Source organism: Lethenteron reissneri, chromosome 10, assembly GCF_015708825.2.
Source record: "Lethenteron reissneri isolate LAM-NWPU_2019-01 chromosome 10, ASM1570882v1, whole genome shotgun sequence".
Classification (NCBI taxonomy): Eukaryota; Metazoa; Chordata; class Hyperoartia; order Petromyzontiformes; family Petromyzontidae; genus Lethenteron; species Lethenteron reissneri.
The window spans coordinates 9,352,572-9,377,394 of record NC_083788.1 but is presented as its reverse complement, the minus strand read 5'-3'; the positions used below and the strand labels follow the sequence as shown (position 1 = coordinate 9,377,394).

The 24,823-nt window shown below is 43.5% G+C and overlaps 1 protein-coding gene across 1 annotated transcript; it reads right to left on the bottom strand.

Moving 5' to 3' along the window:
• Nucleotides 1-418: 418 nt before the first annotated feature.
• LOC133340684 (alpha-N-acetylgalactosaminide alpha-2,6-sialyltransferase 2-like) lies at nucleotides 419-23,806 on the bottom strand. The gene is made up of 9 exons (XM_061549083.1): nucleotides 23,515-23,806; nucleotides 19,404-19,647; nucleotides 17,033-17,201; nucleotides 15,407-15,581; nucleotides 13,839-13,977; nucleotides 9,841-9,944; nucleotides 6,358-6,441; nucleotides 4,635-4,734; nucleotides 419-2,942 (listed from the first exon to the last, which is right to left on the bottom strand). Exons 1-9 carry the CDS (start codon nucleotides 23,652-23,654, stop codon nucleotides 2,763-2,765), a joined length of 1,335 nt encoding a protein of 444 aa, XP_061405067.1. The 5' UTR covers nucleotides 23,655-23,806; the 3' UTR covers nucleotides 419-2,762.
• Nucleotides 23,807-24,823: the final 1,017 nt, after the last annotated feature.

Below are 24,823 nucleotides of genomic sequence, written 5' to 3'. Positions count from 1 at the left end.
AAGGAGAGAAACACAAAGAGACAATCACCACGACGACGACATTCACCATCAGTACACTCACCACTACATACATGCCAACCCCCTTATCAGTGCCCTACCGTTTTACAGACCAATTCAGAACTTATAAACATCAACGTTCATCCTACAAAGCCCATCACAAGGAGAGAAACAGACAAAAATAGTTTTAAAAAGAAATGACCTAATAGTTTTGTGTGTGTACTCATACCTGTCAACCCCTTATCAGTGCCTACCTTATTACAGACCAATTCAGACCTGATTGGTTACCCTGTGCCCCTTATAAACATCAACGTTCATCCTACAAAGTTCTATCACAAGGAGAGAAACACAAACACAAATAGACAAATATTCCCCCCCCCCCATATTTAAACGGCTGTACGCCGTATGGACCTGAAAACTGAATTCCCCTGTACAAGAATACGGGGTAAATCATATGGGATTGACACGGTATGCGATAGCTCCCAGTGGCTTTCTAATATCGGGAAGGAGAAGAGCGTTCCAGACGGCCGCAGAAGCGCATCTGAAAGCGCCGCGCGATGCCGGTGGCCGCCGTCGTCTTTGTTCGATGACGAGCAGCCAAAAGCCGCCGCGTGATGGATGTTGGTGGATTTATGCTCCTTGACGAGGTCAGCCGAGGTCATCCGAGGTGTTGTGGTTTCATTTGTGGCAAGCACATTGTTGTGCAATGAGTGTCGGCCGTATTGCGACGTGAATGTCCGATTGCGCGGGTAGTAATGTCATTAAAAACCGAAAACGTACGATGCACAGGCCTTAAGTAACAACGGTGTTTTTATTGCGGGGAAAAGTCACTTTTCACCTCTGTTGTAGAAAACTAGCAACACGATAGAGCCTAAATACGAATCAAAACGTTTGTGAGATGAACTGATTATTCATGGAATTACATATATCGGAAAAAAAGATACTTGTACTGTATATGTGGAATGACACAATGCAGGTTACAACTGCTGTATATCCAGAAATTAGCAGAGCATGATTGCTAACCATCCCACTGATTATCGACACAGCCACCTCGGTGCCATCACAAAGCCTCTTTTGTCAGGCCTGGTGCATTCGGAGGCTATGTGGAGTGCACAGAGGGAGGGCATTTTCAGCGTGCCTTCATTTAATATTATGGCATCAACATACCTGTCAACCCATACGGTTTACCCGTATTATTGAAAAGGGAAATTGAGTTTTCAGGCCCAGATCTTGTACAGCCGTTTCAATACGAGCAAAAAAATGTATTTTGTTTATTTGTTTGTGTTTCTCCCCTGTGATAGAACTTTGTAGGATGAACGTTCAGATTTATAAGGACACCGGGTGACCAATAAGGTCTGAATTGGTCTGTAATAAGGTAGGCACTGATCAGGGGTTGTTGACAGGTATGCATCAATGAATTATTTTCCAGTGCCAGTGCAGGCTCCATGACACGGAGTTTCACCTGAGACGTTTTCCTAGCTCATCAAAGTCGCAAAAATAATCTAAGAAAGTAAATAAACTTAAAATAGTCAAAAATATCACGAGAAGATGTGACAAAAGTTAAATAAAACGGATAAAAAAAATCCTTGTGTATATATTGAATATCTAAAAATAATCTACATTTTCCCTTTCGAGAAAGTTGATAGTTTTAGCAACATTGTCATTAGGAAAACCAAAAATTCACAAGATAGTGCAACGAAATCGCAAAGCTGGCACTGGGTGAGACACGGTAATGCTACTTTTCTGGGAGGGCTCAACGAGGTCACACGGTGAGCTATCGAAGGCCCTCCTTCCGTCAGCCTGGCCCACTTTCATAAAAGCCACACCCAGTCAATAACTATACCCGTCCTTTGCTCCGATCATGACGTCGAGGCCAAACAAATTTCAAACCGGGACAAAAAACGCAATTTTCGGCAGCGTTTCCGAACACCAGATCCGCCTTATAGAAACTTGGGATGATTTAGTATCTTTAACACGTGGGAGCTACTTTACAATCTCACAGCAGGACAGGCAAATTCCACACCCCTCGGTGATGGGGAAATAGATTCGTATCGCGCCCGGACAAACATTCTGTTTTTCTCTGTGGCCAGCAATAAAAAGTGCCCACCATGGAGTGCAAAGGTCAGCACCCCCTCCCCACCACAGCCGACGAGGCAATCTGGACTGTAGATCTACGACATCTAACATGTTGATCGCGCACCTGTTTCACTACCATGTGGAAGGTTGTTAAGCTTCGTGTTTACCCTGCTGTCTCACATTTTGGCAGTCTCCAAACTTGACGGCTATGTATATAAGCTTGGGAACTTTAGTGAACAAATATTCACAGGTTGTTGCTCGTTACTCTCATACATCTACGTCACCCGGTATATAGGAGATTGAGGGTTCGACCCCAACGCTGTGCCTGTATATTTGGAGTTTGCATGCTCTCTCCCCGTGGTCACGTGGATTTTTCTCCAGGTACTCCGGGTTTTCCCTCCAGATTTTGCAACATGCGTTAAGAGTATTTGGCTGCTGTACATTTCCACATGATGAGCCCCTTTGTTGCGCTATCATTTGTGGCCAGGTTGCTTCTGAAAAAGAGCTTCATTGCTCAGTAGGCCTTACCTGGTAAAATAATAAAAATAGTTTCTAGTTTACATAAAGAGTCTCAGAAACGTCAGTAACCTGCACTGATTCTGCTTTAAACTATTTCAAGAACTATTTCATATTTTTCTAAAATTCTACCAGCTAGGACGACGCTCTTCCCAACTCCTGCAGAGGCCATCTCAGTCCTTGGCTGTCCTACGCTGATACAGGGTCATGACCCTGAGCTTTCGAAGCATCTTCCACAAGATCCTCTCGAAGTTCATGTCATGGTTGACATAGAAGATAAGCTGCTGGATTGGATCGAAGTAGTGGTCGGGAAAACTGTTGTAGTTGCTGGTGATGAATCCGTATGCAGAAACCTGCAAGTGAAGACCCTAATTATGACTTGAATTAATTATTGAATATGCTATTAACAGATCCAATTATCCATGCACGTTTTTAATCCGTTCTAATAAATTCAAATACATAACAGGATGAATTTTCCATAACCTCTGAGTTTACCACTCTTATCTGATAGTAAGCGCGGATAACAGGATGCATTGTCTTATGGATAACAGGAAGATCCACAAATCAATTTGAGTAGGCAATAGGAGGGTGAATAATAATGGCAAAATGACTGTCGGTTCAATTCTCACATCACATGGACCCCAATGCAGAGAATTCTCAATGGGTGCAGTGGACAGTACTTCAAAATGGATATGTAAAATCCTATTTTATAATTTGGCAAATTCCGCTATTGTCTGCTGGTTTAATTCCAATGTTTGACAATTATCTTTGCATATAGAGTGCATTAATTATGGTTGCTTGAGTATTAGCAGGCACTGCAGTCTCCCTTGCAAACGAGATAATACATATTCTTGGTTCTTTCGGTAAAGTCACGTAGAAAGGAAATAATAAAATAATCATAAAACAATCAAATTCTCACGACGTTTCGATTGCAACACAAGCAATCATCATCAGGTGTGAAACCCACAGCAATAAAATATTGTATTTTATTATTTCTCTTCTACGTGACTTTACCGAACGAACCAATAATATTAATCCCTGCAGTCACAAAAGCTTTAAATCGAGAGATAATACATGTCCGTAACATCTCAATTTAAAATATGGGCATCAGTCTTTAATAGAGTCTACACCAAATTCCCTTCCTGTAATTAGACTGCAGTTAGGTTAAAGCTTAGAGCTTTACCAAGTAAGAAAAATCCTGAATAAGCATGATTGTCCTCGAAAGTATTTAATTAGTGATAAGAACTGGACGTTCCTAATTCTAGATTTGAAGTTTTCGTGACTGCAACGATTCATACTCTTTGGGTTTTTTCGATAAAGTCACGTAGGTAAAAAATTTAAATAAATTAAATCACGTTTCGGAGGCAACACAAGCTTCCGTCTGTATCAAGTGATACAGTAATTTTGCTGTGACGGTTCCACCTGAAGACGGAAGCTTGTGTTGCCTCCAAAACGTCGTGATTTAATTTATTTTTTACCTACGTGACTTTACCGAAAAAAACAAAGAGTACGGACGTTCCTAGTCTGCAACGAGACAACAAAGCTCCATACCGGCTCTATCAGGGAGGGCACCAGCAACAATTTGATAAATGTGACCAGTGCGCTCAGGTTAACGTCCTGAATAGCAACTAAACCTTCATATTATAGCAGGACCTGGATCAGGAAGATCCTTTCACTGGAGATCCGAGCTGTTAGCCTGATGATGCTTGATGTATTCTTCAGCAAAAACGTCGTACCAATTTAAACTATTTTTTTTATTTAAAACTAAAATGTAAACAAAAAGGTAATACCAATTTAAATTACTCTCCAAAAACAACACTTGGATGCTGAAGCAGTAATAAATGTTGCACGTTTGTTCACGTGGCACTTTTAGTAATTGTCTGTGTCAGATAGAGGAGGAATTACGACGCACTTTTTCCATGACTTGACTCATAAAACCGTAATAATGAAGCTTTCAACCTTAAGGTGGAAAGCGTTGAAAAGGTCATAAACGTGTGCTTGGTGATGCGGTGTTGGTAGGTGGGAACCAGCCTTAACCGCCGTACCTGATCGCAGGTGTGCAGGGCAGTGAGCAGAGCAATGGCTCCAGTACTTGGTCTGTAAAGTTCCTTGAATCGAGTTTGTAAAATTGTGGATGGGAGGAAAGCTGTGGTCCATGGGCAGGGGTGTGCATGTTGTTCATAGTTAACATTAACAAAACATGCGACTTTATTAAAAGTAACCCATTGTGCGCTGGTGTTACGGTACACATTTTAACTGCACATGCAACTCCAACATATACATTCTATACATAACCACAGCTATAGAGCATAGCATAAAATAAAACACGAGCGCACTTTGTGTATTCAAAAGTCATTAAATTAAGTTTTTAAACCCATTACTGTATCTTATTTATATCAATGTATCGTATTCATATTTATCGACTGTGCCTTTTTACATTACTATACGTCGTGGATTTTTAGCTTTAAATTTAGATTTTTGTTTTCTATCTACGTGACTTTACCGAAAGAACAAAGAATATGAATATTACGATACAGTTTTGCATTTCAAGATGAATCTGGAAACTCATCACAATGTTACATCACATACGGCTTTCAAAATCATCATGGGAAGGGCAGCAGTGCTATAGTAGCAATCAATTCAACTTGTAATCCGCCACACAGTATTCGCTCACAGTCGAAGAGAGTGAGAGACAGAATGACTTTATAGACAAAGGGAGACCACATACAAGCGAGAAGCCAGCCAGTGAGACGGCGCCAAACCCCCCTCCCCCTGATGCTCTGCGGTCCTCCATCTATTAAGATGTTATCAGCCAATTAATAAGCGATGAGTCAGTAGCGCACTGCGCAATGGAGTTGATCGCGGAGAGGAATTACACAGGAAGCTGATGTGGAGGGACACTTAGAAGCATTAGTCGAGAGTAAAGAGTGGTGGGGTGGAGTGGTAGCACTGTGCTATAAATCCAGTAAAAATTTAGTTCGATTCCCAGCCATGGCTAACATCAGTGGTGGACGATATTTGAACTGGTCCAGGGTCCCCTCCCCCTTCAATCTGCACTGATCAATGTGGAGTTTGGTAAAAACAAACCCCATGTCCGACATGGCACGGGGGAGGCCTTAAACAAACGGTCGATTGTCAAAGGGCTGCAATTAATATAAAAATAACATCCGTGCTACTGTAACGGGTGAAGGAGTTGGATTGTTAACAAAGAAACCAGAATATGATAGCCTCGCATTTAAATACAGATGCGTGCAGTGGATGCGAGGCGTTTCATAGAATGGTAGGGCAAGCAACTTGGCAGTTCGGAATTGAACTGTGCAACAAAGTGCTATGGGTGTAATCAGGATACGGAGGTTTCGACAAGCGGGACACGTGTGTAGGATTGAGGAGGGCAGGTTGCCGAGACAGGTATTGGAGAGAACACCCAGAGGTCGTGAACCATGGGCAAAATCTAACGCCAGTTGGTGGGAGAGAGTAAGAGAGAGGACTTTGAAGGTTACTTGTTGACTTGACGGAAAATATGGGATCTGCGAGAAGGGGATGAGTGACGGCAAGGTGTGGTGTCATCAATCTTAATTTTGGAGCTTTCGTGACTGCAGGAATTATTCTTTGGTTTTTTCGGTAAAGTCACGTATAAATAAAATAATGTGGTGTCATCATCAGCATTGGTCATGATTATGTTAAGACCCAAACTTACGTTAAAATAATATTTTAAATAAATATAATTGACCCCTTTTATGATTAAGAAGAAGAGAGCCATACACTTACTTGTTTTTCAGGTATCGCAGAAAATCAGGATGGAGCATTTTAACTTTTTTTTCTACATCTTCTTTACCAAAATACGTGGGAGGACTGCAAGAGTGAAAACACCGAGGTGTGAATTTTTTTGTGAATATAAATTGCTCAATGATCGTCCGGCGACAGACATGATGCGAGGTTCTTGGCACCCGATAAAGACAACTGCAGCAAGACACGGGACACTTCACCCAATAATTGCATTCTCTGATCCAGGTCTGAGGTGTAGCAAAGTCACATCTTAAATAGTAATTTCCAATAAGGAGCAATAGGACAAGTAATCCAAGAACACAATTGACACCAATACACCACGGAAGATATACATGTATACGCGACACGAAAACCATTATAGGCTGTGTTAGGCCAGATATCAACACGGTCTGTTGGTCATTTATCAGATTTACTTTTATTGGAGCTCTTGAGCATGACAGGAATGGTCGTGGCCTATGGCCCAACTTAAAGGGTGCAAATTCTCTGCGTGTAATTGCGTTGCATTCTTTGAAGGTTGTACAGGTATGTAATGATGATCAACAGTGATTCTTGAGTCAGTGAGAGCTCATCGTTGTGTGGAAGAATCGCTTATGGAGAGAATCTATTTGCATATTGGCTATTTTAGCAACCTGTTTGCTGGTGCTAGGTCAGGGGTCGTCGGCAACCTGTAGATTTGGAGCTGCATGTGACGCTTTAAGGACTGCTCCGTGATGTTAATTACATACAATTGCGACTCTTGAAATGTTGAGTTTTTTTTACTGAATTCGCAAAAAAGTTCTCATCTTGTTATGTTGATTGCTGACCCCTGTGCTAGGTGGACAACCAATGCGAGTGGGCTATTTACATTTATAAAGATAGATTAATGTTTCTATTTAAAGCTTTCGTGACTGCAGGGATTCATCTTCTTGGTTCTTTCGGTAAAGTCACGTAGAAGGGATAAAAATAAAACATAATAAAATTATATACAATAATTTTATTATGTTTTATTTTTATTATTAAACATAATAAAATTATATAAAATAATTTTATTATATTTTATTTGTATTATTTTTATTGTATTATTTTATTACTTCCCTTCTACGTGACTTTACCGAAAGAACCAAGAAGATAGATTAATGTTGTTTTCTTATAGAACACATCCACGCTGTCGCAGAGGGAAAACATTCTGTCATGTTACATGTTTACATCCGTGTTGCCATAACAAACCATGCGACCCCCCCCCCCACATCTAGCCAATCAAAGAAAAAATATATAGATCTCAAGTGCAGTGGCGGCTCCTGCAAAATCTCTCAGGGGGGGCAAATGTCTGGATGATTGATAAGGATAAGGTCCACCCATGCAATGGATAAATTAACAGCTTAAGCATGTAAAGGCAACTTCACTTCTTTAATATTAATGAAAAATAAAGTGACTCTTACAATACATCTTGTTTGTTTCTATACTCACTATTAAGACAAACCACTCAAGTTTCTTTTATTAAAGATTCCACTAGGTGGCAACAAATTATATTCTTGGATGAAACGTGCTTACGTATGATGACGTTAGCACGTATGATGACGTAAGCACGTTAGGGCGAGCCCTCCCGGAAGCCATAGAGAATGCATTGCAGCGCCCCCGTTCGAAAAAAATCATCTTTGAATGTAAGTCTATGGGGCCACTCGGGGCGATTCTCAGCTGGAGGGAAATCGCCCAAAAAGAGGCGGTACTCCACAGAACGTGACATGACGCTGATTGGACTATATCCAGAGGCACAGTGACGGCTAGCGTGACTGTGGTTGAATGACATTGGTGGTGCGTCGCCCAATCGCCCTAATGAAGAAACCGCCCCTGCTCAAGTGACTTTATTACAGAGTCGGGAGCTCGCGAACCACACGCGAACTTGAATGCTCTCAGTGTGGAATTGAGATACCCACGATTAACAATGACAGTGTAAAGTTGCACTGTTTAACTACAGATTTAATGTACTGGGCTGACTCTACTTATTGTATTAAAGTGGAACTCAAGCAAATATTTACCTTCAGCCTATTGAACAACACTTTTCCTAAAACTAACGCGATCATATATCACGGCGACCTTCATAAGCGGCGGAGCTTTCACCTCCAAGCATTACAACTTTGATTAAACATGCCAGTGTTGACGCCAGCCTCAACCGGACTAAGTGACTGAGGTCAAAATGAGAGAACCCATTTAAACCTACGGCGAGCCAAAGTCACGTGAGGACAAAAGGACATTCAGTGTCTTGTACCTAAATTTCGATTTAAAGCTTTCGTGACTGCAGGGATTCATCTTCTTGGTTCTTTCGGTAAAGTCACGTAGAAGGGAAATAAAAAAATAAAACATGTTTTATATAAAAAAAAAAGTTTTATTATTTTTATTTAATTATTTCCCTTCTACGTGACTTTACCGAAAGAACCAAGAAGATGTCTTATACCTCTTTCCCACTGCATAACCAAGGGACTGTGCCCACCCAGCCTGGCATGGCTCAGGAGGCGCCAGGTGACTTTTCCACTGCAGAAACCGAGCATTGCTACGCAACAATGAATGTAAAATGAAAGTTATATTTAGATGTCTTGTGAGGCCAGAATTTTACAGTTTGGTACGGGCTCAGCTTTTGCAAATAACCGGTACATAAAAATAAATGTTGTGTCCGTTAAACCCACCACCACCCAACACAGCCAATTAATAAGGTTTGTCACGTAAACAGAACATGGCAATTCGTTACTATTTTTCGATTTAAAGCTTTCGTGATTGCAGGGATTCATCTTCTTGGCTCTTTCGGTAAAGTCACGTAGAAGGGAGATAATAAAATAATAAAAATAAAACATAACAAAATAATACAATTCTCACGACGTTTCGGCCAGCGTCTTTCCGACAGACTTGTTCTTCACCTGAGGACGGCTGATTGCGTTGTGGCCGAAACGTCGTGAGAATTGTATTATTTTATTATGTTTTATGTTTATTAATTCGTTACTAGTTCAACACATCGATCTGCTAACCCAACAAAAACTGCATTATGGATTCTTTGGTTCTTTTCGGTTAAGTCACGTCTAAAAATAAAATAATAAATTAAAATAACATATTACGACGTTTCGATTGCAACACAAGCAATCATCATCAGGCATAAAAGAAATAGCAACAAAAATCTAACTAGAAAACTATAGACAGAAAACTATAGTTAGATTTTTGTTGCTATTTCTTTTATGCCTGATGATGATTGCTTGTGTTGCAATCGAAACGTCGTAATATGTTATTTTAATTTATTATTTTATTTTTATACGTGACTTAACCGAAAAGAACCAAAGAATAATTCCTGCAGTCACGAAAGCTCCTAAATTAAGATTGCATTATGGATCATGTTGGTCGTGAAAGCCAACGTGTCCAACTGGATGGAGGGCTCTGTTGGCATGGCTCAGATGTGCCAGTGTAAAAAGGAGAGTAGTCGCAGCAGTATCGTGATCCACCCACCTCTGGTATTTATTAGGGCCCTTGGACACGCTCACACCCTTCACAGCGGCCGTCACCATGTAATAATCCTGATGCCCGCACGGCACAAACACGTACCTGGTTTCCTGAGGAACATAGATCGGGGTTTGGCACAGAGAGTTTGGGGGCTCAGAATCAAGTTATATCGTTGAAAGCAGATGGGGACCTGATAGACCAAAATATAAGGTCTCATTTGCAAAATCATAGATTAAATACAGCGATCAAACAAAACAAAAATCAGGGCCAAAAGCAACTGTATCACGTGAGATAATAGAAAATACGATGCAGAAATAAATGCATATTAAAGAATGATCATAGTACAATTAAATGATCATAGTACAATTACATTTAAGTTAGAGACCACTCTTTTTAATGTTTCTGTAACTGAAATATAAATGTACGTTCTAGTGTAAATCGGCTCTGGCGGATTATTTTTATACTGAACCATCGTACAATTACATTTAAGCTACAGAAACTTTAAAGACGTATGCACTAATGTGTAAACAAACAAGCATATACATTTACACATAGGCTTTATATATAATATGTTATCTTAATATAATTTATATTGCGCCTTGTTCAAAGCGCTTTACACAAAAACACATTCCTGCGGAGGGAGCTGGTAGGAACGTTGGGTTGCTCGGTCAATGGCCAGGGTCAACGGCGGCGTGGTGTGTTCCGCAAATATGCCCGACTCTGAGGGCGGGCACAAGCCGGCGTGAGTCGGTTAAACGTTGAGTTTTATAAGGGCACCACGGGGTGCCCAGCCCCTCCCCACCCAGCCCCTCCCCACCCAGCCCCTCCCTCCCCACCCAGCCCCTCCCTGCACGACGGACACAATAATCCCCTGTGGGCTGGTGTAACCTGGCGGTTCCTACCAGTATTAACATATGGATGTAATGGTGGAGATGAGATGAATGGGCAAATCTGTGATGCGCGAATTCAGTAAAAGCGAAATTGATGACAGAAAATGATGATGAATGGATTGAATGAATGGGGCATGAGTAAAAGCCACGTAATGAGAATATGAAGAGGGAACAGAAACGGTAGCGGTTATAAGGGGGGTATTAAGGAGTCGTGGGGTGAACTTTAGAGCAATAACTCACTGATTATAATCAGTGAGTTTTGAGTGCGGATCGGAAACTAGTGAGCGAGGGTGACTGCTCAATGTTGAGGGGGAAGTTTGTTCCAGCCCCTTAGTATTAGTTAGACTTTGTACCTTTAGTATAGTTAGAAATGTACACCACTTATTTAAGATTTAAGAGTTTTATATATTGAGCACAAGGAGACGGTTAGAATCATGGAGGTACAACGTACATTTTGTATTGTTTTATTTTTATTGTTTTAGTTTTATTATTTTATTATTTCCCTTCTACGTGACTTTACCGAAAGAACCAAGAATACGAATCCCTGCAGTCACGAAAGCTTTAAATCGAAATTGACATTTTTTTTAAACTCTACACCTCCACCACTCGACTAAGGCAATAAAATCGAGTTGTCAAGTCAGCAAACATGCCAATGGCTTTTGTATGAACACATTTGTTTGACTTTTTTTGACAATTTTCATCCGATGTTTCGCTGGAGATTATAACCAGCATCACCGGGTGTTTAACAAATGCTCAGCTCTCACTGAATCGAAACAAGAATGTACGTCGAATGCAATTGCGAGTGAAGTCATCGTGCAGAATCGACGGCTTAGCATCAAACTGTGATTTTGATGGGAGGGTAACCAAGGACGTATTTTAAAATCCTTTATATTAAGTTCGCTTGCTTGCTTAGGACCGTGCAAATCTTTCGGTCGTTTTTTAACCCACTTCCCGTGATCCAATCGAGCTGACATTTTCCACACAGACTCGTTGTGCGTGACAATTAATGTTCGTGAAAAATGTTTTCAAAATTTTTACACTTTTTAGGACAAAAATATTATATTTAATTACCAATTGCTTAATGGTGCAATGCAATCATCTGACCCATAGGTGGCAGCCATCTCAAGCCAGAGGACGAGAGGACTCTATCCGCCACGCATATAAAGGATTTATAGTGAAAAACTTTGTTTTTACGGGTTATACTTGTAAGCGTTTAGCTTCACGGGTAGTATATGTGCTTAATACTTGTGTGCACAGAGTCTATTCATGTTTAACATCACTGCCAGATTTACATTCACGTTAAAAGTCCAAAAAGGCCAGGTAAGACCCTGTCGAGACCACGTCTCATTATGGAGGGAGACCTGCGGATGAATGCACGCATTGTAGCAGCAAGGAGGTTCTCCTGCGACAAAGTAAAAATAAACATCACATCGACAAACATTATTACACCAAGCAGATGACGACAAGCAGATGACGCGTCATCAGGTCGAACACCACGTGAGACTGAGCTCTAACAAAAGCGGTCTCTGGTGTGGACCAATCAATTTCAAGGACAATGCATACATGATCAGAGTGCTGTTTTTTTTTGCATTTTGACCGCAGGTATTGTGGTTAATGCAAACATGATCCCTTGTAAAAAGGTGTCAGTTTTGTTGCCAGATAAAAGGGTAAAAAAAAACTATTATCAAGTATTTCGAGAATCAACCATCGCAATGACTAACGGGTTCTAAAGATGGACAGATGCAAAAATAAATGGTTGCAATTTACGATTGGGATTAACGTTATTTCCGATGTGAAGTTGAGAATGATAAAACAAGTATAACCCGTAAAAACAAAGTTTTTCACTATAAATCCTTTATATGCGTGGCGGATAGAGTCCTCTCGTCCTCTGGCTTGAGATGGCTGCCACCTATGGGTCAGATGATTGCATTGCACCATTAAGCAATTGGTAATTAAATATAATATTTTTGTCCTAAAAAGTGTACAATTTTGGAAAAATTTTTTACGAACATTAATTGTCACGCACAACGAGTCTGTGTGCAAAATGTCAGCTCGATTGGATCACGGGAAGTGGGTTAAAAAACGACCGAAAGATTTGCACGGTCGTAAGCAAGCAAGCAAGCGCGCAAGTGAACTTAATATAAAGGATTTAAAAACAAGTAAAAAATGTATCGTCGGCGACGAAAAGTTCGAGTGACATCTGGCGGCAGAGATGAACGTCATTGCCAAATCCTTCGCTGCAGCGGCACGCGCTCTTTGGGCCATCCTTGAGGCCTCTCTCCATCTGGTGAATTTACCATCAAGAAGTGGACTTGAATTCACTGCTTTAAATCCGCTACGGCCCCATGGGCAACCGTCACTTGACAGCTGTGAAATTGCAAGTGTCATTTGTTATTTATTTGTATGACTTTTTTATTATTGCTGTTATTTTTGCCCGAAATTATTCTGTTGTTTTGTTCGAGTTTCTGCACGATCGAGTTTACGTACGATCGTTACATTTATCGAGCAACGTAACTTCCCCTGTGTATTTCCACCTTTGCCGAACGGAGCTTGGGCTGGACCCCCTGTGGAAACGAGCTTCGTAACTCATCGGACTCTTCCAGCTGAACCCTTTCCCATTCCGATGATGTACGTGAGAGTTACGATGACGGCGGAGAGTTTTTCTTCCGATTCCGGAAGAGATCGGAAGTAAGAGGCCATGCGGGAGAGAGCGTGGCACAGTTTGGCACCAGCTATCATAGAGTGCGGTCGTGTCATCACAGTTCTCTGCGGTGAGTACAATGTCCTTAAAAGCAGCGTGCTACGCCTTCTATAAATAAAATTAGTGCTAACCACTTGCGCGTTCCGAGATTCAGCGATAAGCGGGACCCCCCACCCTGCAACTTGCGGATGTCTCGGAACGGGAAAAGGTTAAATAAGATGTCTGATATTTTTAGGTTTTTTCGGTAAAGTCACGTAGGTAAAAAATTAAAATTAATAAAAGTAAAATAAAAATAAAATAAAAATCACGACGTTTCGGAGGCAACACAAGCTTCCGTCTGATGTCTATTGCCCTGTAAATCGCTCACGTGCATGAAGTGGGCGACTGTGTGGCCAGGAGGGGAGAAGAGTTACCTTTGACCACGGCGGGTGTTTGAACCCGAAATGCTTGTATGCGGCCATCGAGTTTGCCAAGGTGTTTGTCGAAAAAAAGTAGAACGAGGTTCTTGTTCCGACGTCTTTTTCAAAATTGGCTGTTATGGCGCCGTTGACCCTGATGCACACACACACACAGTCAGTCACCCGGACGCATAGTGCACGCAGCAGTGCAACGCCGCGTATCCGACTCACAGCGGACGCACGCACAGGCGGATGTCGTGCAAAGGCCAGGGGTTTTGAAGATGGAAACAGAATGATCCGTACAACCGTCCACAAATTCTGCATTGGGTGCAGGCGTTTAATTCGATATCCGTTGGTCGGAAATGTGAACTTTTACCGTACGACTCATGATCATCCGCTGGTGGCACAATAAAAGGGTACGTTAAAATAAAATGTCTTACATGCACGCTGCTAGTCTTCTAAGTGCCCAATTACTTCAAGAAACAATTTTAAAAAATACAATGGTGCATTCCCTGTCTTCAACCACATTCTATGTAGGTAAACGATCAATGCATTTAATAGCCTAGTTTATGTGCACTTTGTGTTCTTGTCTTACCCATTTACTCTTTTATTGAGGCCTTAGTTTTTGTAAGTTTGGATCACTGCATGGAATTTCACGGAGTCAAAGCTCGCTTCGTCGTTTGCAGAGGGCTTCTGTTTTTATCACGGTTGCTGAGCACAGGCCCAAAGGCTCAGCACATTGAGCAACAAGCAACAAACAGCACCATTGGAATATCTTAAAAATAAAATATATATATATAACAGCAAAGCCCCGCGTGTTTGTGTGTCTGTTCAAAGGTAATCGTTCAAAGGTGGGCATTCAAAGCTGGTCAGGCGTGGTGCTGGCCACCCACCCCCCTTCGTGTACCGTGCTGGCCTTTATAGGTGCTCACTAACATCACTTGCCCCAAAAGTCTGTTGAGGCTATATGGAGGGGATCTTTGTCCGTTCAAGAGCACCACGCGGAGACCGATGAGCCCTGCCCACAGTACCTCTCGATCGACTGCCGCTGACCACCGATCGCGTTCGCGTGCGCCGATCGGTTCACAGTTCCTATGATTGCTTTTTTCATTGCTTTCATGGCTTTATTTTGGTGATTTCGAAAAGTGTATTGGTTTAGCCATGTTTGTTTGTTGTAGTACAGAGTTAGACTGATGGCCTTAATCTAAGTTGTCTTATGGTTGTTGTTGTTGTTGTTGTTTGACTTGCATCCCACTGGGATTTTTGCACACAGCGTTGGTGTACGGTGATTTTTTTCTGCAATATTTTGCTGTCTTTTCTTGGATGTTCTGTTTGCACTTAGTCACATATTCACTTTAAGATTTTTTTTGTTCATGTTTTTGTTTTTTGTTTGTTACGGTTGCACCCGATTCAAGAGCCGAATGGCTCACAGGGCTATACCTAATAAATGAACTTGAACTTGAAACGTTGCTCGCGATTTTGAACTGGATCCGACCGTCGATCCAATGAATTCCATAGAAACAATTACCGATCAACGACCCTAACCGCGACAATGCTCGAACAACGCTCACAGCGACTCCTACCTGAACACGTGGTCATGAGCGTCGATCTCCTCGCCCTTGCCCGAGCCGGCAAGGATGCCTCCGTTCCCCACGACGGCGCAGCGCACGCACGCCGTCGGCTCGCGCTCTCGCGTCGCCACGTCGAACATCTCACGGTGCTCGGGCCGCCCCAGGGCCTCCTTCGCCTCTTCCAAGTCTGCGTGATCGAAACGGGCGGGGGGTGGGGGGGAAAGCACGCGAGACGGCGGCCATATATAGTTGACCTTTCGATTTAAAGCTTTCGTGACTGCAGGGATTCATCTTCTTGGTTCTTTCCGTAAAGTCACGTAGAAGGGAAATAATAAAATAATAAAACTAAAACATTTCGATTTAAAGCTTTCGTGACTGCAGGGATTCATCTTCTTGGTTCTTTCGGTAAAGTCACGTAGAAAGGAAATAATAAAATAATAAAACTAAAACATTTCGATTTAAAGCTTTCGTGACTGCAGGGATTCATCTTCTTGGTTCTTTCCGTAAAGTCACGTAGAAGGGAAGTAATAAAATAATAAATATAAAACATTTCGATTTAAAGCTTTCGTGACTGCAGGGATTCATCTTCTTGGTTCTTTCGGTAAAGTCACGTAGAAGGGAAGTAATAAAATAATAAAACTAAAACAATTCGATTTAAAGCTTTCGTGACTGCAGGGATTCATCTTCTTGGTTCTTTCGGTAAAGTAACGTAGAAGGGAATTAAAACAATTTTATTATGTTTTATTTTTATTATTTTATTACTTTACCGAAAGAACCAAGAAAATAAAACATTTTTTATAATGTTGAATTTTTATTATGTTATTTATTTTATTATATAAAATTTTTATTATTTTATTATTTCCCTTCCACGTGACTTTACCGATAGAACCAAGAAGATAGTTGACCTTGTTTTAAAGGTCTCGATGTATAGCCCGTCGTGCTAAATCGTGCACCTCCGATTAGCACGATGGTTGGCTACGTACGGTGCGAAAAAAGTTCAACATACGTACGTGCGAAGGGGGCAGCGTTAGAAAACTCAGGGTGGGCACACAACACGGTCAATGTTCCAGCCCACCGAAGCCAGGGGGCTGGAAGGTGGCACAGCTGGCACCAGAAATAGAACTACATTTATTAAACAGGAATGATGCGTTGGCTGGGTGGCTCAGAGGTCAGAGCGCTGAGCTTGGCACGGCTCAGAACCTGGGTTTGAATTTGGCGTTTTCGCCGACAGTGAACTCAAAAGTATCGCGAGTTGGTGCTCTCAGGCCGGTCACCAATGACTGCACACAAACAAAAACGCCATCATGTTAAGTACATTTTTAACACCGAGAATTCGAAAAAAGATCAGATTGCCACGCGACAAACAGTCCTGTGTAACATCGCATTTGGGAAAGTTCATCATCCCATAGTGTGCGTGCGTGTGGATAAAACAAATATATCACTTGAAGGGCTCAGAGAAGTCGTTCTGTGGTAGCTACTCCGGCTGGCAATTGTCTAACGTGGGAGCGATGCCCCCGCTGATCGGGCAACGTCTTCTCACGACACGACGGCGACAGCGCAAATGGAAGAAGAGAAAGAAAAAAAACCGACGAAACAATCAACGCGACAGACGAAACATTTGCAACTGCTCGCCCTTACCAGTCCAGTTCATCCCTTTCCAGCCGTAGGGAGTGCGGTAATTGCTCAGGCGCTCGAATTCACCGGCGGTGATGTGGTCGCTCCACAGAAGCACGGGAAGGTCGAATCGGAATACGGACTTGAGGGTTTGGTCTGCAGCAGTCACCCCGCGCAGGCTCCGTCCGCAGTTCTAAGTCAATCAAATCCACAAGAGGTTACGCTGGCATCCACAAGTGAGATAGTATCTGAATAAGGGCTAAGAGAGAGCATATTTTATCCATACCACAGTGGAGGGGGGGGGGGGAGATTCTCCTTTCTGTATTACACTTTCAATAGTGCTCTTTGTTGCTGGCCACGCGGCGTTCTGGGCTTGTAGGCCTATGCTCAGCAACTGTATTGAAAAAAATCATCCTTAACTTGAACGGAGTCTCATGACTCCTCTGCAAGAGGGTCTCGCTTCGAAGGTTTATCCAATTTCCGAATTGAGATTTTTTTTCTTCCATTCCGGTGCCCTAATGCACATTGTGATGTTGCCATGATCTATCAACCCCAAAGCCATGAACTCTGAGATGCACCTCCAGTCAATATGCGCACATGACAATACACAGCGCATAGTACTCACAATCAACCAAGACAGTGCAGAGTGCATTTTGCACAATGTTGCTGTACTGCTCCCGACTCTTGCTGGATCTCAGAAGCTAAGCAGGTTCGAGCCTGGATAGTGCTGGGATGGGTTACCACCATGCACAAAACACGGGTGACATAAGGAGCTGTGGGGGCAACGGTGTGGGCACTAAAGAGCGGTGCATCTACGTCCCTCACCTTCACCAGCCTGCGCTGGCCACCGTGGTCAAGTACAATCCCCCATCTCATGACTGACACGGTGTGGGGAGGCCCTCATCCAGCAGTGGATTGACCAGCGGCCTGTACTGACGCATGCTCTCGGCTGTTGGCTCCTTTGCAACTCGAACCCGTTATTCATGGTTGTGTTCGTCAGCGATCACGCATTGACACGTGTAGTCCGTGACTCTTTCCAATATCGTTTGACCTCGGAGGTATTTAATTAGCGGTCGTAATAATAAAAACGTTACGTTCCAAGCTGCGTCGTGACGTGTGACATGACGTGTTGACAACACGATGCACCGGTAAATACATCTTTGTCTTGAAAGGGGAACGCTTTTAGTGCTCATTTTTTGTCGTCAATTTTCGGAACTTTTCTTTGATCAATTCGACCGGCTTTCTCTAGGGTACGTCTCCAATAATAACACCAACAACAACAACAACAACGCAACTACATGACACTTCACCTTCCGTACAGATCCTTCTGTCTTCTATCATCACGATAGCTATATTCTTAGGTTTTTTCGGTAAAGTCACGTAGGTAAAACATCAAAATTAATAAAAATAAAATAAAATAAAGATCACGACGTTTCGGAGGCAACACAAGTCTCCGTCATCAGGTGGGACCGTCACAGCCAGATTAGCTGCATCAAGTGAGGCAATGATTCAAGATGTAATCCCTTAAAAGCGAGTTGAGGGGGGAGGAGAGGGGGGGGAGCTCATCAGAATGTGGTAGCCAATGAATGGAACGTATCGGGAGGGAAGGGGGCGGGGCCAAAAGGGTGGGCGACGGCGTGGAAGCGATTGTGCGCAAGAGACAAACTGCTGCACACGCCAACGCATTGGACAGAGAGGGGGGAGGGGGAGGCCTGATACACATGATACAAAAGAACGGAACTGCCATTGTTTATACCAATGCTGGCTGAACAATGAAGAGATTACTGTTAAACACTCGGTAAAGTAAAGTAAAATAGTGCCTGTCAGATAAGATGGTCCAAAAAAGTGTAATTAAGTCTTTTTTGCGTGGTTAATAACATATTTCCAATGATTACTAAGTTTGTACCCATCATCACGGTTGAAATTATGTCTGTGTTTGTATATTTGTATGGCTTCGTGTACAAACCTTTGATGGTAGCCAGGAGGTTTGCAGAGAACCTTGGTCTCGGAAAAGACAATTTCATGAGAGCCCACCGAGTTGTAGCAATGACTTGATGCAGCTAATCTGGCTGTGACGGTCCCACCTGATGACGGAGACTTGTGTTGCCTCCGAAACGTCGTGATCTTTATTTTATTTTATTTTTATTAATTTTGATGTTTTACCGACGTGACTTTACCGAAAAAACCTAAGAATATGAATCCTTGCAGTCACGAAAGCTTCAAATCTAGAATCACGATAGCTGTCGCGTCCCCGTTATCATCATTCCTCACCACCCAACCTTAAGTCACGGCCGGCGTGCGGAGGGGATCCGACCGGCAGCAGCTCCGCACGGCGCGGCCGCCGTGACGACTGCCCCTCGTCGCTAGCCGTGCCGTCGTGCGTCGGGGAGCTCACCGCCGCGAATTTGTTCGCCTCCAGACGGTAATCGTCGTCGTCGTCACCGCTCTTGCCCTTCGCGCGGAGCCACTCCTTGACCGTCGCGTCGACGCTCTCGCCGCGGTCCGGGTCCCATGCCGTCGGGGTCGCCGCCGCCGCCGCCGCGGGCTCCGCGGTTGAGGGGTCGACCGCCGCCGCCGCGTCCGTGCCCGTTGGTTTTGTCGACAGAATCCGACCCCAGGTCACGAGGGGCGCCAAGGTAACAACTGCGTCGTGGAAAAAAACGTCGTTTGTGAGGAGCGAGTCGACGAGACGATGCCGCGCGTCTTCAAAACGCAACCTTCGGGTTTGGAGAACGTGAGACGGGCGTAGCGATGTGAACCCGATAAATACTCGTTGGTTCTTTCGGTAAAGTCAGGTAGTTGGAAATAAAATAAAATAGAACAAATCTCGACGTTTCGATCACAACACAAGCGGTCGTCATCCGGCAAAGGAGTCAGCCTCTGAAGGCAAACTGTTTATAAGGGTTTTGGGGATGAGCGTAGCCCAATTGCACCACCAACAACAACAGCAGAAGCACGAGCGGTGCACGAGTGCCAATGCAGCAGCAATGCCAATGTAGCAGCAATGCCAATGAAGCAACAGTGCCAATGCAGCAACAATGCCAATGCAGCAGCAATGCCAATGCAGCAACAATGCCAATGCAGCAACAATGCCAATGCAGCAGCAATGTCAATGCAGCAGCAATGTCAATGCAGCAACAATGCCAATGCAGCAGCAATGCCAATGCAGCAGCAATGCCAATGCAGCAGCAATGCCAATGCAGCAACAATGTCAATGCAGCAACAATGCCAATGCAGCAGCAATGCCAATGCAGCAGTAATGCCAATGCAGCAACAATGCCAATGTAGCAGCAATGCCAATGCAGCAGCAATGCCAATGCAGCAGCAATGCCAATGCAGCAGCAATGCCAATGTAGCAGCAATGCCAATGTAGCAGCAATGCCAATGCAGCAACAATACCAATGCAGCAGCAATGCCAATGCAGCAGCAATGCCAATGTAGCAGCAATGCCAATGTAGCAGCAATGCCAATGCAGCAGCAATGCCAATGCAGCAGCAATGCCAATGCAGCAGCAATGCCAATGTAGCAGCAATGCCAATGTAGCAGCAATGCCAATGCAACAACAATGCCAATGTAGCAGCAATGCCAATGCAGCAGCAATGCCAATGTAGCAGCAATGCCAATGCAACAACAATGCCAATGTAACAACAATGCCAATGTAGCAGCAATGCCAATGCAACAACAATGCCAATGCAGCAGCAATGCCAATGTAGCAAAATGCCAGTGCAGCAGCAATGTCAATGCAGCAGCAATGCCAATGCAGCAGCAATGCCAATGCAGCAGCAATGCCAATGTAGCAGCAACGCCAATGCAGCAGCAATGCCAATGCAGCAGCAATGCCAATGAAGCAAAATGCCAATGCAGCAGCAATGCCAATGTAGCAGCAACGCCAATTCAGCAGCAATGCCAAATGCTGGGGATGCGGGGGGGAAATTTAACTCGGAAAAACAGACTAATACCCGGCAGATATGATGGAACAACCATACACAGTTAAGATTTTACCTGGTTAATTACATCCTTCCAATGATTGCTCAATTTGTATCCATCTTTTCGGTTGAAGTTACGTCTATCTACGTTTATATATCTAGATGGCTTCATGAACAAACCTTTGGAAGTAGCCCCTACGTTTGCCGAGAACCTTGGTCTCGGAAAAAACAATATCATGCGAGCCCACAGCGTGAAAACAATGGTCAGCCACGGCAGAGGTATTGGATCTGCCGTGTTTCAAATCTGCCTTGTGTTCGCGAACAACCGGATAAATATTCGGCGTGCAACAATCCACCAGCTCATTGATTACGACCGCCAAGATTACCGATCACGATGAGCGCGCATCGAATCGCTCGGGTGAGAATCAATTTTCTTGGTTCTTTCAGTAAAGTCACGTAGAAGGGAAATAATAAAATAAAAATAAAAAACATAATAAATTAATATTTTATAAAATAATAAAAATAAAACATAGTAAAGTCATATTTTATAACGTTGAATTTTTTTTATTATTTTTTAATTTCCCTTCTACGTGACTTTACCGAAAGAACCAAGAAGATGAATCCCTGCAGTCACGAAAGCTTTAAATCGAAATTTGAGAATCAATTGTTTATATCCTGCGAGAATGAATATATGCCGGACGCTACATTGAGTCCAATGCTGCGAACAAAACTGTTCAAGGGAGACGGAAAAAAAAGAAAAACACTCCTATGGAGATGGTTAAAAACGAGACGAGATCAACGATATATGAATTTTGGCGGTGGGGGGGGGGGGGGGCGTGGGGGCTGGTGGAGGGCATTGCAGTTGACACGAGAGCACAGGGCGAACCATCGACAGACACTCCACCGATGTCCAATGTACGCCGCGTACTTTGTACTTAACAAAGTGACTTAATGTTGGGAAAGTGAAGGCCCCCTCGTCAAAATATTTGATGACGTAAAAGGCTCTGAAATGCAATGTTGTTTAAGGGGCCGTCCATAAATGACGTCACTCGATTTTGGACGATTTTTTTACCCCCCCCCCCCCTCGTCACACGGCGTTACAAAAAGTCAGACCCCCCCCCCTCAAATATGACGTCACAAAGCTCTGCTCCCCCCCCCCCCTCCCAAATAAAACATGCTTCAAATCGCTTTAAACTATTGTCATTGTAGTGCGTATTTAATGTGGCGCTGCACTCTGAGGGTGTAGGAGAAAACATTTATTTATGAAAAAGTCTATTTAATTAAGTAGAACGTGTTGTTTATATTTATTTAGAGTTGCGCATTTTGATGTGACGTCACATTTCTCAACCCCCCCCCCCCCCCTCGTCACACATCGTCTCAAATGTCTGACCCCCCCCCCCAGGTGCGTGACGTCATTTATAGCCCCATGTAGAGCTATCTGTAAATGGATCATCCTGTATATGGGAAAAAAATGCATGCAGTGAAGCATTTCACATGCATCATGTTCTATTAGAAAAAAAAAAGTTTTGCTGGCTGGCTTCATTACCGGTGTGGTGAAGTATCATCAAATAAACCCCACGTCTGAGAAGGTATGGGGGGGCTTTCATCCAGTAATGGATTGGCAAAGGGCTGTACGTCACCGTAGCTGTGTTAAGTACATACATTTCGCTGTGTTTATTTTTCCCATACATTTCACTGCGACCATTGCTATTATCTTCGTTGAGTTGTTACAGCTTGGTATGCTGCCTTTTGTTCCATGGTGAGGTTCTCACTTGTTACCAGGATGACAGTTAAACAAAAGCCGTAAAAACTTTCAATGGGCTCTCACCTGGTCTATCAATCAATAGTGTCAACGCAAATTGCCCTTCTCATCGCCCACACCACGTATGCAATAGCATAAGCAATGTAGGGGCGTCAGACAAGATGAAACGCTTTCGCTAATGTTATATTTCACGTTTCACGCCATACACACAAGATGTACGCGGTGTCCAATTGCCGCGTGTCGGTGTGTCACAGCTGAGAGGCGGTGGTTCGAGTGGTTCGCTTTCCCCTACTCAAATTCCAGCCCACCGAGTTCCATTCCTGGCCAAGGATATTTACATCGGTGGCACGGGGGGGGGGGGGGGAACTGGACGCCGCTCACGTCCGTCGTTGGGTTAAACAGCGCGTGATACAGATATTTTTGCTGTGACGGTTTCACCTGAAGACGGAAGCTTGTGTTGCCTCCGAAACGTCGTGATTTTATTGTTTTATTTTTCTAAAATTTTTACCTACGTGACTTTACCGAAAGAACTAAGAGTAAGAGTATGGGTGCCTGGTGCGTTGTGCAGTGGGGACTCAAACCACGTGTGGCCCATATTCTTGGTTCTTTCGGTAAAGTCACGTAGAAGGGAAATAATAAAATAATATAAATCAATAAAATTCTCACGACGTTTCGACTGCAACACAAGCAATCATCATCATCATCAGGTGTGAAATCCACGGCAACAAAACCACGTGTGGCCCGCCAATGGTGTTCGAAATCCGCAAGTCGGCCCTCTCACCGAGGGAGAAGGTTTCCGGACCCCCGTGGTGTGAACTCACCGCGAACGTGCCACCCACTCGCTGTGCCCTCGTCCGCAGGACTCTGTCCAGCCCTGGTCCTGCGCGACGTAGAACACCAGCAGCAGCAGCACGAGCACGCACACCAGCACGAAGGCTCGCAGCCACGCGTTCTTCATCACGGCTGCTGCCCGACCCGTGGTGGATGGCGCGTCCTTCACAAGGACCACGAGAGCGTTCGACGTGTCGGCGCAGACATCACAGGTGGCGTGAACTTCCCCGCTCCCGGGTTCGCTCTAGCGGACACGTCCGCTGTAGACGAACTCTGCACGGTGGATATTTGGTGCTGCTGCTGCTGATGCTGTTGTCACGTCCGTGAAGATGTGACAGCCAGCTGGATCAGCGGTAGAGCGGGCGGGCTCGAATTCAGAAAGTTATACGAGTTCAAATCCCGGTGGGTTAAACTCAGCCCGTCATCCGTACAGAGGTCAATACTGTGAGTACCACTTTGTTGGGAACTCAACAGGTTCAGTTCAGTTCATCTATTAGGAAGAGCCCTGTGAGCCATTCAGCTCTTGACTCGGGTGTAACCGCAACAAATAAAAACATCTTCTTGGTTCTTTCGGTAATAAAAATGAAACATAATTGTCAAGGCGCTCTTCCCCCTCCAACCCAGCTTAAATATACGCTCCAAGCCTGGGGTGTTTCATTCAGACGCTGTCTTCCCGACAGACCTGTTCTTCACCTGAGTACGGCTGCTTGCGTTTTGGCCGAAACGTCGTGAGAAGAATTTTATAATGTTTTATTTTTATTATTTTATTATTTCCCTTCTACGTGACTTTACCGAAAGAACCAAGAAGATGAATCCCTGCAGTCACGAAAGCTTTAAATCGAAATAAAAACATGCACAAGAAACATCTTAAAGTGACTACACACAATAAAAAAAATCCAGGAAAAAACAGCAAAGTCTTCCAGAAAAGGGGGATGTCTCATGGATAGACTTGCCCCGGCCAGAGGAATGTAGAATTTACAGCATTGCTTCAGAGCTATAAACAGGGGATGAGCACCATCTCAATGCTCATTTGAGCAGCCTATATCTGTGACTTTTGACAGGTGCTGTATAAAGTAATTACTTTATGCTGTCATATTAACCAAGAACAATTTAATTGGAAATTAACTTTTTTTGTTCCATTAGTAGAGAAAAAAAGACAATTTTAACATCCGCTAGAATTATAAAACTTTGAGCAACGTCGAGGCTTTAATATTCAAGATAAAAACATGTTTTTTTTTATGAAAGGCAATCCATACAAACGAAACAACAGAACATTACATTTACGTGTTAGTGTTA